A 16,252-nucleotide genomic window follows, 5' to 3' on the forward strand; every position below is an offset into this window, starting at 1 on the left:
TTTTGTATATTCGTAGCATTTAACCCTTAAAGTGCATACATGGTAAAAATAAAGGCAAAGTGCATCGTGGGTATATTATACCCCAGCGTAATTAATCATGTATTGTTTAACCCCTATTGAAATTATTGAGCAAAAAACAAATTGAAAAAATGGGGTTCTTACTTAAAAATTCATAACTCACGCAATTTTAATTATTTTAACCTGCAAATTTATGACTGTTTTCAAAAAAGATATTTATTTGCACCCCACGACTTTTTACCTCCACTTTCAGCAGCTGCTGCTAGCAGACTGGCGGTTGACGCAGTATGCTAAACGACTTTACTTACAGTTAGTGTCTCCAATTAAACCTAGATGGCGACACTTAATCCATTTTGTCAAATGAAGTATGGTTTATAAGAGTTTGAAAATTTTTTGGGGCGTTGGACACCCACAATGCACTTGAAGGGTTAAAAATCCTGATTGTTTGTTGAATTTTAAAATTCTGTCAAATCCTGATGCCTGTTGAATTTTCAAATAAAAATTCGTCATCCTTGAAAAAGTATCCAAAGGGTATCCTATCTAGGATAAGAAAGTGGGTTCTTAAATATAGTTTACATATATTACTATGACTGGTCATTCCTCATGTAAACAGTCCAAAACATCCCATTTTTAAAAACTTTCTGTTGTACAGAGAATTCCTTTGAGAGTTGATCGAAACTCTGAAACGACCCAGGACTATAATTGTATAAGTCTTTAATGTAAAATCATTGGAAGGATTAAAAGTTACTCGCTATTAACTTGTAGAAAATGTAGAGCGATATAAATTATTGTAAGTATTTTCTGCCACGATTTCTCGATGTAAAACCGAATCATCGAAGCCGATAAAATTCCACTCATCAAGGATCCGAACATGATCACAAGTCCTCAGACTAATAAGGCTTCTCAAAAAAAATTGGAATTGAAAAATGTTTGTGTAAAGGGCCGAAAATTAAAATTAATAGGTTGATCATCCGGAAATGCTAATTCGCGATATTAAGTATCATTTGTTCGTAGGTTGTATATCGAAACTCTTTACAAGATGAGGATCGTGTGCCACGTTGAGAGAATGATTTGTGGACAATTAACAAATTTTTAAAAACTCCCACTCCCTGGAAAATTTTCTTTTCCGGGACACACCTATTACAGAATTATTTCATCATGAGGAAATAAAATAATTGTCTAAATCGTCCAAGATAGGATAATCTCCTGAATCCATAAAACCACCCTCTCAACACAGTGCGAAAAATTCTAGTATGTATTCTCAGTCTCACGAGTCTACGTGTTTTCGCATCTCCTCACAAATAGTTTCCTTAATTTGCACTTCACAGAAACGCTTTTGGGAAGACATTTGGAAAATTAGACGCTTTCGGGTACGATTTTATCGTAGTGGAAGGTACTGCTTGAGTAGAATGCACCCCTTTTGGGCATGTGGGGTGTTGCTATTTCTTCTTGAAGAGGTTTGTAGACCAGACCACAATTTTTGTTGTCCACAAGACCTTGTCGAAGAATCATTGGTGGCCTGATTACTGGACCACGACCTCTGCGCTTAGCCAAACAGATAGTGAAATGAACGACTGATAGCAAAAGTGTGATAGTGACGACAACCACTGTCAAAACTGGCCAAAGAGCTTTCCTGTAGAAGGGATGATAAGTCAAGGTTGCCTCTGGAGTATAGTCTTCGTATTCTTCCTGTTCTTCAGTTGACCAAGCATCTTCGAATTCGTTTTCATGATTCTGTCCATGATCGAACTGAAATATTGGTAAATATAATATTAGGTACTTCTCTTAACCCTTAAAGGGCACACTTCCGTAAAATTACATAAAGAGCATACTGGGAGTTATAGACCCAAGGGTATTCAAACGTGTGCTGTGCCGACGGTATTGGATAGTTTTTTTTCAAGATAATCAATTAATGATGTTTAATCTATCTAGTTTCAGGAGAAGAAGGTTTCATAACAATTTCGGAAATTTAAAGTAGTTAAAAAACTTCCTTTTTGGCAAAAAAATTTAAAAATGACTTTTTTCACTCTAGAGTGAAAGAAGTTTTTTTTTCAGAATAAGTAACTTTTTTGAACGAACACTCTAGGACTAATTTAGTTTTTGAAGCGCCGTATGTCGGAAGTATTCAGTTAAAATTTCAAGTAAAAATATAAAAAACTGAAAAAGTTATGAGTTTTAGCTAAAACTGCGTATAAAAATGATAAAAATCAAAATTATGTGAAAATGACATAGAAAAATAGGTTTTCATATAATTTGTTAATCTGGCGCCATATGTTCCATTTTCTTGAATTTGGTACGTTTTATTAAAGCGCAAATAAGTCGCTGGGTCATATTTACCCAGTATGCCCTTTAAGGGTTAATCAATGGTGTTATCCTAAAAGAAAAAGTGGCGTGGTGGTACTTTCTTTAAGGGATCATTCATAAACTACGGTACCAATTTTGAGTATTTTAACCCCCCCCCCCCCCCCCGTTGACAACTGCAGATTTAGTTATAACCCCCCGAAAGGAAGTAACGTAGCCCTTAGGTAAGACCCGATTTTACGTTTATACTGATTAAAATAAAAAAGTTATTAAGTCAAAAATGGAATAGTTAAACTTTTAACTAAAGAAATAATTTTAAATTATAAAAAAAAAAACTAATTTTCTACGAAACAGTTGATTTTTGCACTAAATTATTGAACTGTCAAGACAAAATGACGGATTTTCTATACAAAACAGTTGAATTGTAGAATAAAAAATATGAACTTTTAATAAAAACGTTACTTATATACCAAAAAAGACGAATTTCCAAGAAAATACAAGAACTCTCAACTCTTAAAGTTGAATTTTCAACTAAAACAGATTCATTTCCAACAACAACAAAAAACCACGCTTTAATAAAATAGTTAAGTATTTGTTTCTAAAGTTTAATTTTTACTCAAAAAATAACCATTTCCGAACAAAAATGAAATAGGTACATTTTCAATTACCAAAGTAATTTTTCTACAAAAAAAAAAGAATTTTCAATAGCACAGTTCAATTTCCAAACAAAGAGATTAATTTTTAAATAATATTTTCAATCTAAACAAAAAAAGGAAATGTTAAGGAAATAGCTCAACTTTAAAACCTAGTTGTTAAATTTTTAATCAAAAAGGTTAATTTTTAAGCAAAAAGATTAATTTTCTACCGAAAAAAACTCTTTTTCAACAAAAATCTATCATTTTCAGCCGAAAAGTTGAATTTTCAACTAAAAACATGAATTTTCAATCAAATTGAACAATTCTCACCGAAAAAGTTGAATTTATAAGAAAGAAAGGATTTTTTTAATTTTGAAGAAAGACGTTTAACTTAAAACCTAGTTGTAAAATGCTTAACCGAAAATATGAATTTTTGAACAAAAATATTAATTTCCTGCCAGATAAAACGAATTTTTAATCAAAAAGATAAATTTTTAAGCGAAAAGATTAATTTTCTACTAAAAAAAATAGTTTTTAACAAAAATCAATTTTTCTCAACCAAAAAGTTTAGTTTTCAACTAAAAACATGAATTATTAAGCAAAAAGATTCATTTCCTACAAAAAAAAAGACGAATTTTCAATCGAATTTAACAATTCTCAAGCAAAAAGTTGAATTTTGAGGAAAGAAAGAATTTAAAAAAATTTTAAGAAAGTAGTTTAACTTTAAAACCTAGTTGTTAAATTCATAATCGAAAAGATTAATTTTCAAGCAAAAAGATTAATTTTCTATTGAAGGAAACGAATTTTTAACAAATTCAAGTATTCTTAACCGAAAAGTTTAATGTTAAGTTAAAAAGGAAGAATTTTTAAATGAAGAGATTAATTTACAACCAAAACATAATAATTTTCATTAAAATTCAAGAATTCTCAACCAGAAAGTTGAATTTTTATGAAAGTAGAATTTTTTAAATTTTGTCTAAAATATTTTTTAGTAGATAAACAAATGTTTTCCCTGTGAAAATGACTAAATTCAGAATTTTTTTATCTGTTTTATCATTAAAAACAAGAAATATTTAGTGTTTATAAATATGTGTGATTATTATTCACCTGAACACATATTTTAACTTTTTATGAGAAAAACAATCCTTAACTTTGCAAAAAAGTAAAAATTCACATTATCTTTAATCATTTTCTAAATAGCATTAGCAACTAAGCGTGAATTGCAGATTTTCCTAATGGAACATATTTATTCAGTTGTCTGGAATATTGCTTAGTAGAAAAAAATTCTGTGTAAAAGTGACTAATTTGAGAATTTGCTTATCAATTTTATGATTGGCAATAATCAATATTAAATGTTTATAAATGTGTGTGATTATCATTTATTAATTTAAAACATATTTGGAAGTAAGGTACTTGATTACTTTTAGTCAACAAATAATTTTTCTTGCCACTGAGCTGAGCTACTTTATAGGCCCGAAGACTGATTTCACTTGCTGGTTACTTTTACCGTTGGCCATCTAGCGGTAAAACCTTTATGTTGACATGAATAGATAAAGGATAGGATGAGATAGAGAAGAGGGGTTTGAAAAAAAATACATGTAAATTTAGATTGTGGAAGAGACAGAAAAACATAGACGTTGGTAGAAGTTGTATAGGATAAAAAAAGATAAGGCTTGATAGATGTAGGATATGATAAGACAGAGAAGAAATGATTAAAAAGATAGAAATGAATTTAAATTAACAAAAAGATAGAAAAAGGTTGACCGTGGATACATGAGAGTTCGGATGAAATAAAAAAGATGGTATTGAAAAAAATAGGCGCAAATTTAGATTGACAAGGAAATAGAATGGGATACATTTCCTCTATCTATAGCTTCCGGTGCATCAATGATTGCATTGATTCAGTGATTCAGGCCGCCCCTAATTATTACAAGATTTCAGCAAAATTGCAAAAAAAATATTGATTGTGAGGAGATTCAAATATTGCTGAGATATTGTGTGCTGTTCAAGTTAAAGTTTATTAAATTGGAAATTAATAAAAGCAAACATACCGGCATGTCATCTGACAAATCATTTTTCAAGACATCATAAACAATAGGCTTGTGTGGTTTTGGTCTTGGTGGTGGTCCAAAGTCAATGCTGTCGCAAACAACCTTAGCCAAATCAGTCCACTGAGCGCCACCTTCTGATTCAGAATAATCTTCAGCCATGGCGTAGTTGCTGATGTACTTCAGGCTTTCGATGGGAGTAACTCCATGTTCAATCAACCATTGAATAGCTTCGTTGAAATCATGATCACAATTCAAAGGATTTTGGGAAATATCGAAACCAGAAATTTTGGGAGTTGCTCTCAGTTCTTCTATTGTGATTCTCTGAAGGCGGTTTCCACGAACCGACAGGAATCTAAAAAAGATAATAAGTATAAATCATAATCCTATTATACAAAAGGTAATATTCTAATGGAGATAGCAGATTGTATTTAGAGTAGTTAGTCAGGTGCAAAATTCAACATTCCCTTAAAAAATTTCTTTTGTGTATATAAACAATTAAACCCTTGCTTATCACACTTGGGTCATCCGTACCCAACGACCTTTTGTAATTCAATTTTAAGTGCCTAAATGCAAAAGGAGTGGGTCTGTTGCAACATTTTTCGATAGTTTAAGAGATATATAGCAATGTCAGATTTTTTTTAAAAAGACATAAAACGTTTTAATAACGATATTTTTTTATGGAGTGATGGAGCGCTGTTTGCCACGAGCACAGCGTCTCGATGTGTAATGATTGCGCTAACATGTAAAATAAAAATAAGATCACTTTATTTTGTCTTAATTTCATGCCTACTTTGTATAAATTCAAAAATTCATCAATATTTTAAATACATATTTTTTTGTAATAGGTAATACAATAGAGTATGTTGAGAAAAACGCATGGTTCATTTTTGTCCTTTTTTTCGTCATTCATTCCTCAAAATAAGTATACTTTTTGAAAGATCCACTGACATACTATTTTTTTCTTTAGTATTACATGAGCGGACGACTTAACCTACATTTTTAAACCTTAATATCAAAAATTGAAAAAAATGATGAATTTTTTAATGAAAATAGTAATTTTTTCTACTTTTTTTACTTCAAAAATTTTTAATGTATATTTAAATGTATTTTTTTGTCATACGACTGACATAATCTTTTAAAGTTAGTTTTTGAGAAGTTCTAAAAAATGTGCAAGTAAAAATATTTAATAGTTTTTTTTTTTATAGCGATTTTTGTCGCCCTGGGTCCCTTTGGACTCATGTGGGGGTAAGCGTGTTACGCGAGAGAAGTCTGGTAAGCCAGAATTGATATAAAATAATAATATAAATATAAAATAAAAATAATATAATATAAAGTATATATATAAACTAAAAATAATACTTTTGGAATCAATAATGTTAATGAAAAAAAAATTTCTCTAAATTTATTTTAAATTATAAACATAAAAGGTGAAGTTTCAATGAATGATAATACTTTTCTATCAAAAAGACGAATTTTCAACAAAAAACATGAATTTTCAACCAAATAACGGAGCTATCAAAAAAAAAAAATGACATTGTTAAATACCAGAACTCTACCTTCCAGAGAAACATAGAAACTTAGCAGACATGCACCACTTAGCTATCAATACAGTTCTGAGCCGGTTATATTACTTTGAGAACGAGAATGAGAATATTACCGAGAATATAACCGAGAAATAAATTCTCTGAGAATTTATGAGAATCTCAGAATTTATTTTAATTAATAGAAAATTGCATTTTTTTGCTAACTTTTCGGTTTAAAATTCAACTCTGTTTTTGAAAGTTTGTCTTTTTATTTTAAAGTTTACCTGCTTTAGCAGAAATTAAACCTTTTTTTGATAAAAATGCAACTGTTTGGTTAGAAATTAAGCTATTATACTATTTTCTTGAAAACTTAAATATTTCGTAGAAAATTTACTGTTTTTTTTTTACATTTATATTTTGATGTTGAGAAATGAACTGAAATATTTTCTGGAGGAAAGTTCCAATTACAAAAAAAAATTGTTTTTTATTACAAATTCGTCTGTTTTAGTACAAAATTGATATTTTTCGGATAAAAATGCAACTATTTGGTAGAGAATTGAACTATTTTGTTTAAAATTCATCCTTTTACGTTGAAAAAATTCGTCTTTTTGGATTTAAATTTAAATTTTTTCGTAGAAACTTTTTTTTTCTTACAAAAATTCAATTTTTGATGTTACTGAGTTAACTGGAATCTTTTTTGGATGAAAACTCAAATTTTTTGTAATAAAAAGTTCTTCTGCTTTAAGATAAATTTTCTATTTTTTTTTGTTGATAAAAATGCAACTATTTGCTTAGAGAATTCAACAATTTTGTTTGAGATATATTTGTTATATATATTGTTTGTATGTCTTCCTTTTTGGTTACAAATTCGTCTTTTTGGATTGAAGATTAAATTTTTTTAGTAGAAAATTATTTCTTGTTAAAAAATGCATAGTTTGATCGTGAAAAATCGACTAAATTCTTTTACATCAAAAATTCAACTGTTTTTTTTTAATTTATCTTTTTGATTTAAAACTTTATCTGTTTTAGAAGGAATTACATTCTTTAAAAAAAAAATAAAAATGCAAATTTTTGGTTAAAATCATTCTTCTTTGCTTGAGTATTCAACTAATTTGTTTGAAAAATTTAATTGAATCGCTTTGTTAAGAAATCACTTTTTTTGTTAAAGGTTTATATTTTAAGTTGAAACGTTATCTCGTTGGTTAAAAGTTTAATTATTATGTTATAAATTAATCTTTTTTAATTGAAAATTCAACTACTTGGGTCAAAGTTCACCTACATTGTGAAATTTTTTTTATTGCAGGCTTGGGCCTGATTGAAAATTTAACTGTTGAGTGGAAAATACTTCTTTTTTTGTTTAGAATTTATTTTGGAACAGAAAAGTGAACTTTTCCTTTTTTTAAGATTGATATTTTTTAGTTAAAAATTCGCCATTTTTGTTTGTAAAAAATGATTTTTTAGTTTAAAATTTCCTTTTTTTGCGTAAAATGCATTAGTTCCGTGGGAAATTAATTTTTTATTGAACAGTCATATTTTTTGTTTGAAAATTGAATTTTTGTAAAAAAAACTTTGTTTTCTGGTTTGAAGGTTCAATAATTTAGATAAGCTTTTATTTATTTTTTGAGTGAAAAATCTTTAATTGTTGGAAATTCGTCTTTTTGGGTTTAAAATTCTTTTCTTTTATTGTATAAATTACATTCTTTTTTATCAAAATATAAACTATGACACTTTTTCTTTGGCAATTTATCTTGTTAGGTTGCATATTCAACTTTTCTGTTAAAAACTCAATTATTTTGTTGAAAATTACAGTATTTTGTTAAAGAGTTGTCTTTTAAAGTAGGAAAAACTGTTTTTTTTTTTTGTTTGAAATAAATTAAAACATTCAAAATTTTTAATTTGTATATAAAACACTGTAATTCCGGATTATGTCTGAGCCAGAAAATAATTCATATTCAACCGCTGATATAGCCTGAACAATAAAAATATTGTTGAAAATCATAAATTCTCTTAAATTCTTTTAAAGTCTCCTGAACTCTGTCATATTCTCGGTTATATAACCTGAACTTAAATTCTCGGGAATTTAAGAACTCTAGCTATCGAATGTTCTCGAGGTCGGTAAAGAAGGAATCTGCACCTAGAACTTTCCCTGCCTATCTACTATTTGAATTTTAAAATTTAAATTATAGTAAAAACTTTCTCTTACCGAAGACTCTTGAGTGGTACTCTGGCTTCACTCCAAACTCTCTCGAGAGCACACCTGCTGACATCGAGTTTGGAGAGATTTGGCGTTGCAAGGAATGGAGCAACTTGAAGAGAAACAAACAGATTTCCAGCAAGATTGAGTTTGGTTAATGTGGAGGCTCCATGGAACATGTTGTTGTCAAGGGTTTTGATCCGGTTGTCAGAGAGGTCGAGTTCGATGAGGGAAGAGAGTGATTTGAGTAAATTCTTAGGAAGTCCTGTCAGGTAATTCTTGGCAAGATTCACGCTGGTCAAGGCTGGCATGAAATCGAAAGTTCCCTCAGAGAGTTGGGTCAAGCCGCAGTTGGCGCATTCGAAGCGATATATGCTGAAAAAAACATTTATTTGGTTGGATTTCATGGAGGCGCAATGTTGAAAGAAGTTGAAAAAGATTTTGAAGAAGTTAAGATCAAGATCTTTCAGAACTTGGAATTGAACAATAAAAAATAATGAAAAAATCTGTTAAATAGAGTAGAATCAGAAACATATAAAAAAATTCAGAGAAGCTAAAAAAAATGGAATGAATCCCTAGCGTATCCGCTAGGCTATATTGTAGTATTTTTAAAATTTATTCATAATTTCATACTTAAAATACAACATTACTAAAATACAACATTTGATGAATCTCTAGCGGATCCGCTAGGGTATATTTTTTTATATTTATTCATAATTTCACATAGAATTCAACACTTTTATTTTTTTTTCAGCGTAAAATAAAAAATTTAATGAATCCCTATCGGATCCGCTAGGGCACATTTTAGTACTTTTGAAATTTATTAATAATTTCACATAGAACTCAAAACTATTATTATTTTTTTCAGCCTAAAATAAAAAATTTAATGAATCCCTAACGGATCCGCTAGGGCATATTTTAGTATTTTTGGAATTTATTAATAATTTCACATAGAACTCAAAACTATTATTATTTTTTACAGATCAAAATAAAAAATTTAATGAATCCCTAACGGATCCGCTAGGGCATATTTTAGTATTTTTGAAATTTGTTAATAATTTCACATAGAACTCAAAACTATTATTATTTTTTACAGATCAAAATAAAAAAATTAAAATACCCCTAGCGTAGCCGCCAGGGTATATTTTCATATTTTTTTATATTCAATCATAATTTCACATAGAACTCAACACTCTTATTATTTTTTATAGCTTAAAATAAAAAGTTTGATGAATCCCTAGCGACCCGCTAGGGTATATTTTCATATTTTTTACATTTATTCCTAATTTCACATTGAACTCAACACTCTTATTAATTTTTAACACATTTATGTCCATGTATTTTTATTTATTTAGTGTTAAACATTTTTTAATAAAAAGATGTCTACGGTTAGGATTCGGCAACACAGCTTTTATTTTCTTTAACACACAGATAAATATAAATACAAATACATAAATATGAGTGCGTAAAAAGATAAAAAGAGTGTTGAATTTTATTTTAAATTGTGAATGAATGTAAAAAAGGATGAAAAAATACCCTAGCCCTAGCGGACTCAGTAAATTAAACGGTGTCACTATGTGGTCGCCTTACGGTCACACAATTGCGTAGCCCTTCCGTTAACGCGATCCGCTAGGGAACTAATAAGAAAAGAGCAGAAATATGAAAAAAATAAGTTATAAGAACTTATTGTTTTCAGATTGGATAGGATTTAAATTTTTTATTAATGTTTAATACTATTTAAAAGTATAAAAAATGGCAGAAAAAAGTGCAATAAAATCTGTAAATCTGTCAAATCTGTAAAGATGAAAAAGAATAAATGGAAGCAACTAAAAAGAGGATGAATTGTAAAAAGATGAAAATGGAGGATAACCAAAGAAATAGGTCAATAGCAGGAGAAAATTAGACAAATGGAAAGTAGGAGCAAAATTAAAAGAATTTTTGCAGGAATGAAAGAGCTGAAAGTTAAAGAAATTTTGACAAAAATATTTGTAAAAGTAGCTTTATATGATTTTATTTAACTAATTTATTGAAAATTCGTGTTTCTATGTTTGTTTGAAATTAAGGTTTCTAACTAAAAATTTAACTATCCTATTTCTGGTTAAGAATGTATCGTTCTTAGTTGAAAATTCAAGTATCTGGTTCAAAATTCATGTCTTTGCTAGAAAATAAAAATTCTTCGTTCAAAATTTATCTTTTCGCTTGAAAATTTAACAGTTTTTTTGCAATTTTTTTCTCTCTTGAATAAAAAATTTTTCTTAGTTTAAAATTCAACTCATGTTAGAAACTCATATTTTTGGTTTTACTCTAATATTATGTATTGAAAATAAAAATTGATGACTTAAAATTCAAAGGAATTTAAATTGCATTAGTGTTTTTAAATAAAAATAATTTTAATTTGATACTGCTTTAAAGTATATTAAATGTTTTAAAGTCAAAGCTATTTAAATTGTAGAATTTGGAATTTTTGAAACACTTTTGCATTCGAAAATACTTTAAAAATAAAAAGTAATTAAATTTTTTTTATTTTTAATAGAAAAGTTTTGAAAAACGCTATCGCAACTGAAGGGGAAAAGTTCTTTGCATTGGTATTAGCAGATCGGAAAAATGGTATTCTTTTACTTTTTTATGTATTAAATATAATAAATTATTTAAGTCCATTTAACAATTTTAAATAATTTTAATAATGAAAAATTTGTTATGGATTTTAACCCGTTCCCCGTATCGCTATTTTTACCTATGTTAACCGCATAGAGGGGTCAAATTAACCTGGTGTCTTAAAAATGTAGTAAATATGCATAAAAAATTCTGGAAAAATTCATAGATCACTTTTGAACCTTCTACTTTACAAAAAAATTATAGAATTTGATATTCGTTAAATCATAATAATAAATAATTAACAGTAAACAAACAAACTCGTTCAAAATGACTTTTTATTTTGGGTGAAATTTACCCCTCGATACGGGAATCGGGTTAAAATTGATCATGTTTTTAATATTAGGTAATAGAAACTCAAGAACGCGTGACTATCTTGCTACTTTTTAATTTAATTTGAAAATTAAACTTTGAATTATATAAATAAAAATATTATTCATAATAAACTTGCGAAACTATAAGTATACATCATCCGAGTCGATTGTTAAAAAAAGCGAAATATTTTAATGACTCCATACTATGAAAAATAATACAAGGAAAAAAAATTAGATGCCTTGAAAAAAACCTGGAATTGTCAGGGAATTTTTTTTCCAGGATTGAGTAGACATCCTATTTTAACAAGAATGACTAATAGAATGGAAAAATAGGAGGAAAAACTTAAAAAGAAGGTAAACCTAAGAGAAGAGGAAGAAGTAGAATAATAAAAGAGCAATAAAAATCCTATATATATATAAACTCGTAACGTCCATTAGTAGCGCATGGAGGCGAAATCTTACACGGTCAAGTTAATCGCGTGGTTTATTCTATTGCGACTTCTTTCTTTAACGTATAAAATTAATCGAAATAAGAAACCAGATTTCTACTTTTGTCGATCGCCGATAATTATTTCCATTTTGTGTCTTTTTATTTTCACTTTCAATAACAAAATTATATTTTAATGGTTTTTCTTTTGTAAAATAGTCAATTGGTTATTAGCTAGTTCACGTTTTCTGATTATTAAATTTAATAAAGATTAAAACTTAGTTCCTGAAATTGAAGTAACGTAATTTAATTATTGACTTAAAGGTTCTATAATGGAATATTGCATATAATTTGAATATTAAAAGTTAATTTATATTTGAAATTATAGTATTTCAATTAGATAATTTTTCAAATGATTCTGATGTACTGAAATGTGTATTTGCATTAGATTTTTCAGAAAATGTAGAGTACAAATTATTTCTATGTTTGAATGAAAATGATTGTTTAACGATTTTCATCTTATCATTCATGAAAAAATCAATTAATTGTTAGATGATTAATTTTTTCACAACATCGAACTAGATAAAGATTTAATTATAACTTTTTTTTGTAATTAAGTATTTTATGTTGTTTTACACCTGGGTAATCTTTTTTTTTAATTTTCAAAGAGATAAGTAAAATAAAATTATTGAAAAAACTTATTGTAAAAATTAGAACAATAGAAAGGTCTTAATCATTTCGAAAGATTTTGAGATTAAATTACTTTTAAACAGTTATGGAAAAATTTAAAGCAGTTAATATTTCATTTTGAAATAATAATTTAAAAATTTTAAGATTTCAAAATTGTTTTTAAAAAAAATATGGAAGATTTTAAGACAATTATTTCCATTTTGAAGGATTTAATTCAAATTTAGGTAAACTAAATTTTTTAGGGCGTCAAGAGAAGGAAAAATATATAGTTTAGATTCATAGAAAAATTTCAAACAATTTTTTACTAATGAGTTCTAAGAGCTCATTACAAAAGGTTGCAAAACGTTTCAAATTATTTCATAAAATTGAAAAAAAAAGGGTTTGAAAGTTTTTAAAGCAACATCGTGCCATAATATATAATTTTGGAACAAATTTTAGTAAATTTAAGAGATATGTAGAAGTTTTAAGACAATTAAAAAATAATGAAAATTTATAATATATTTTAGGGCATTTTTTGAAATTCAGGGTAATGACATAAATTCTTTAGGTTGCCAAAACAATTTATTTCGATTTTTTAATTTGAAAAATGAGCTTTAGGAGAAAATTCAAAAAGATTTTGAAATATAAAATATTTTTTTTTAATTTCGAGAAAGAGTAGAAGATTTCAAAGCAAAATGTTTCAATTTGGTAACATTAAAAAATAAAAAATAAATTAAATCACAAAATTCTTTAAATATTGCGAAGATTTAAGGAGAATAAAATGATTTTTGAAGTTAATATTTAATTTTAAAAGGGCTCGAACTTTTTCTATTATTTCGTAAAGTCCCGTAAAATATATATATATGTTTTAATCTAGATTTTCTGTTGGTGATTCTGAAATATTTTAAAATATTTTATAATTTTCATAAAATTCGTAAGAAATTTTTGAAGATTTTGAGCTTCATTTTTTACATTTTAAATGATTTTTCAAAATATCAAGAAAAATTGGATTCATTTTAAAATATTTTTAGGACTTCAAGAGGCTTTGCAGAGATTTAAAATATTTTAAACCTTGGAAGCATTTCCAAAAATTTATAGAATATTTATCATTCCTTCTGAAATTATCAAAGCCCTAAATATATTTTGAAAAGGCTAACATTTTTCTAATAATTTGTAAAATACTGTAAAATGAAATAAATATTTTTTAAATCTTATACATTCTTTTTTTGGCATATCTGAAATATTTAAAACTCTTTCCTAATCGTCTCATGAAAATGATAAAATTTATATAATTCTGAAAAAACTGTTGTTACTTCTTTCCTTGTAAATAATTTGAAAATGTGTGTAACTAAAAAAATATAAAAAAATCATTGTTGTGTTACGTCAAAATATTGTTTAATTTATTTCTATATCGCTCTTCATCCTAAAAATCTATTTTCATTTATAAAACGTCTATTAAGTTTTTTCAATTAATACAAAAAAATTGTTACGTAACTGCAGTTAGGGTATGGGAAGGTAAAAGGGTTTTAAATAATGTTACGTAATATGTGAACAAGAATATAAGTGTTCCGAAAATTTTAATAAATAAATTATTATTAGAAAATTGAGTAAATGATAAAAATCAGCATAAAAGTGAGCGCGGGCACATGATAGTCTAGTAATATAAAAAGCTTACCTGTAAGTATCATACTCCTGGTTAATAGGTCTGAATACTGGAAGAGAATCTAGCTCAGGATTGTCATTCATCAAAAGAATCTGCAACCTTGAATTGGTCCTCAGATGATGTTCACTCCAGGTCGTAAGTTTATTATCACTGATGTCAAGATAAGTCAGCTGATCGTGTTGACTGAAAGAATGCTGATGGATCCTTCTGAGCCCATTTGACCTAATAGTAAGCTGATCAAGAGCTGGAAGTCCAATGAGATCATCCTTGTGGATGAGTTTAATTTTATTATTCGAAGCATCCAGAGTTGTCAACTTCTCAGCAATGACAGTACTCAAGGTTGTCAAGTTGTTTCCTGCAACTCTCAAGGTCTGAATCAACTTTCCATGGAAGAGGTCAACTGGTATCTCCTGCAGCTCATTGTTGGACAGGTCAAGTTCTACCAGAGAATCCAGGGAACTGAAGTGAGCCTTATCAACAATCTTCAGTTTGTTGTTCTTCAGATTGATGTATACCAGATTGGGCATCTTGTAGAAAGCTGTGTGAGGCAATCTGGGAATGGAGTTGTCAGAAAAGTCCAGTTCAGTGACACTTGGAGCATCAAGAAGGTATTCCCTAGCCTTGGCCTTGAGGGCAATCTGGGAGTGTTTCATAGGGTTTCCAGAGATAGTAAGAAGACTCAACTGGGTGTTGTTTTGGAAAATGTCCACTGGGATGTCGTCCAAACCATTTCTGGTGAAGTTAATAGCGAATAGATAGGGAATTCCATCAAAAGCTGTTTTGTCCAATTCCAAAATGGGGGTGTCCACGAAAGTTATAGACTCCAATTGCTGGAGACCTCTGGCGCGGAAAGCTAGAGGTCCCAGGTAAATTGGGTCAGCGTTCTCGATTCTTAGATGCGCAATTCCTGGACCGAAAGATTGTTTCTCGTCCAATCTGGTACATCTGAAATATCCCAAGATTAGTTGAAATACAAATGGAAATAAAAACTATTCTGGATGGATTTTATTCGGATGAAGGTGTGAATTTAATTTTTATAAGACTTACTTTGCAGTCGTGGCAGCTGCATATTCCCCAACACATTTGCAAGATTCAGGACATTGGGTGTTGACTTCGTCCTCATCGAGACCGTCACCATCGTCTTCGTCATCGTCATCATATTCTTCGTCTTCATCTTCGTCTTCATCTTCCTCGTCCTCATCATCTAGTTCATCATTATAAACCATGTCCTCTGATTCGAGAAAGTCTTTTAAATTATTTTTGTCAGTGGAGTTGCTGATCGTTTTGATAGTGACTGTCGTATTTTTGCGCAAGGAAGGCACTTTAAGAACAGGTTTTGTTTTCTGAGCCTCTGCTTTGATTGCTTTTGCAAGTGCTTCTTGGAGCTGAAAAAAATTGAAATGAAATTTTAGAGATACTAATTCATCAATCTTGACTTAATAAATAACATTTTTTTTCAAGTATTGATAGCGAAAGATATTTACTGACCCTGTCAGTTGAAGCTTCTTCATCAAGGGAACGAATTTCTTGGAGAAGTGCTTCCTTGGGGTTTATATTATGCTTTTCATAATCTAATTTTTTCGTCGTAACATCATCAAATGTTAATTTAACCTCTTGAGGAGTCGTTATCGAAGTTGGTACCGGCGTTTCATCCTTCTCTGTTCTTGGGTGCACATCTACTTGTTTAGCAGTAGAAGGAGAAGTAGAATTTGTAGCCTGAGTAACCGAAACTGCTGCTGATACAAATAATAAAGTCAGCAAAAGAGCTGCTTTTCGCTCCATCCTGACTACTCTGCAACAGAAAA

At 28.7% G+C, this 16,252-nt stretch overlaps 1 protein-coding gene across 4 annotated transcripts in view; it reads right to left on the reverse strand.

Moving 5' to 3' along the window:
• Positions 1-650: 650 nt before the first annotated feature.
• LOC117181340 (insulin-like growth factor-binding protein complex acid labile subunit) overlaps positions 651-16,252 on the reverse strand; it is a 72,145-nt gene continuing 56,543 nt past the window's right edge. For 3 of the 4 annotated variants that reach the window (XM_033373910.1, XM_033373908.1, XM_033373911.1), the window contains exons 2-7: positions 15,936-16,239; positions 15,495-15,832; positions 14,460-15,392; positions 8,732-9,097; positions 5,006-5,357; positions 651-1,767 (exon numbers count right to left, since the gene is read on the reverse strand). In XM_033373910.1, the coding sequence (XP_033229801.1) occupies positions 1,375-1,767; positions 5,006-5,357; positions 8,732-9,097; positions 14,460-15,392; positions 15,495-15,832; positions 15,936-16,229 (2,676 nt within the window). In that variant the 5' untranslated portion in view covers positions 16,230-16,239 and the 3' untranslated portion in view covers positions 651-1,374. The remainder of the gene's footprint in view (positions 1,768-5,005; positions 5,358-8,731; positions 9,098-14,459; positions 15,393-15,494; positions 15,833-15,935; positions 16,240-16,252) is intronic. The other variant, XM_033373909.1, reaches the window with a different exon arrangement.

Source organism: Belonocnema kinseyi, chromosome 10 (genome assembly GCF_010883055.1).
Source record: "Belonocnema kinseyi isolate 2016_QV_RU_SX_M_011 chromosome 10, B_treatae_v1, whole genome shotgun sequence".
NCBI classification, from domain to species: domain Eukaryota; kingdom Metazoa; phylum Arthropoda; class Insecta; order Hymenoptera; family Cynipidae; genus Belonocnema; species Belonocnema kinseyi.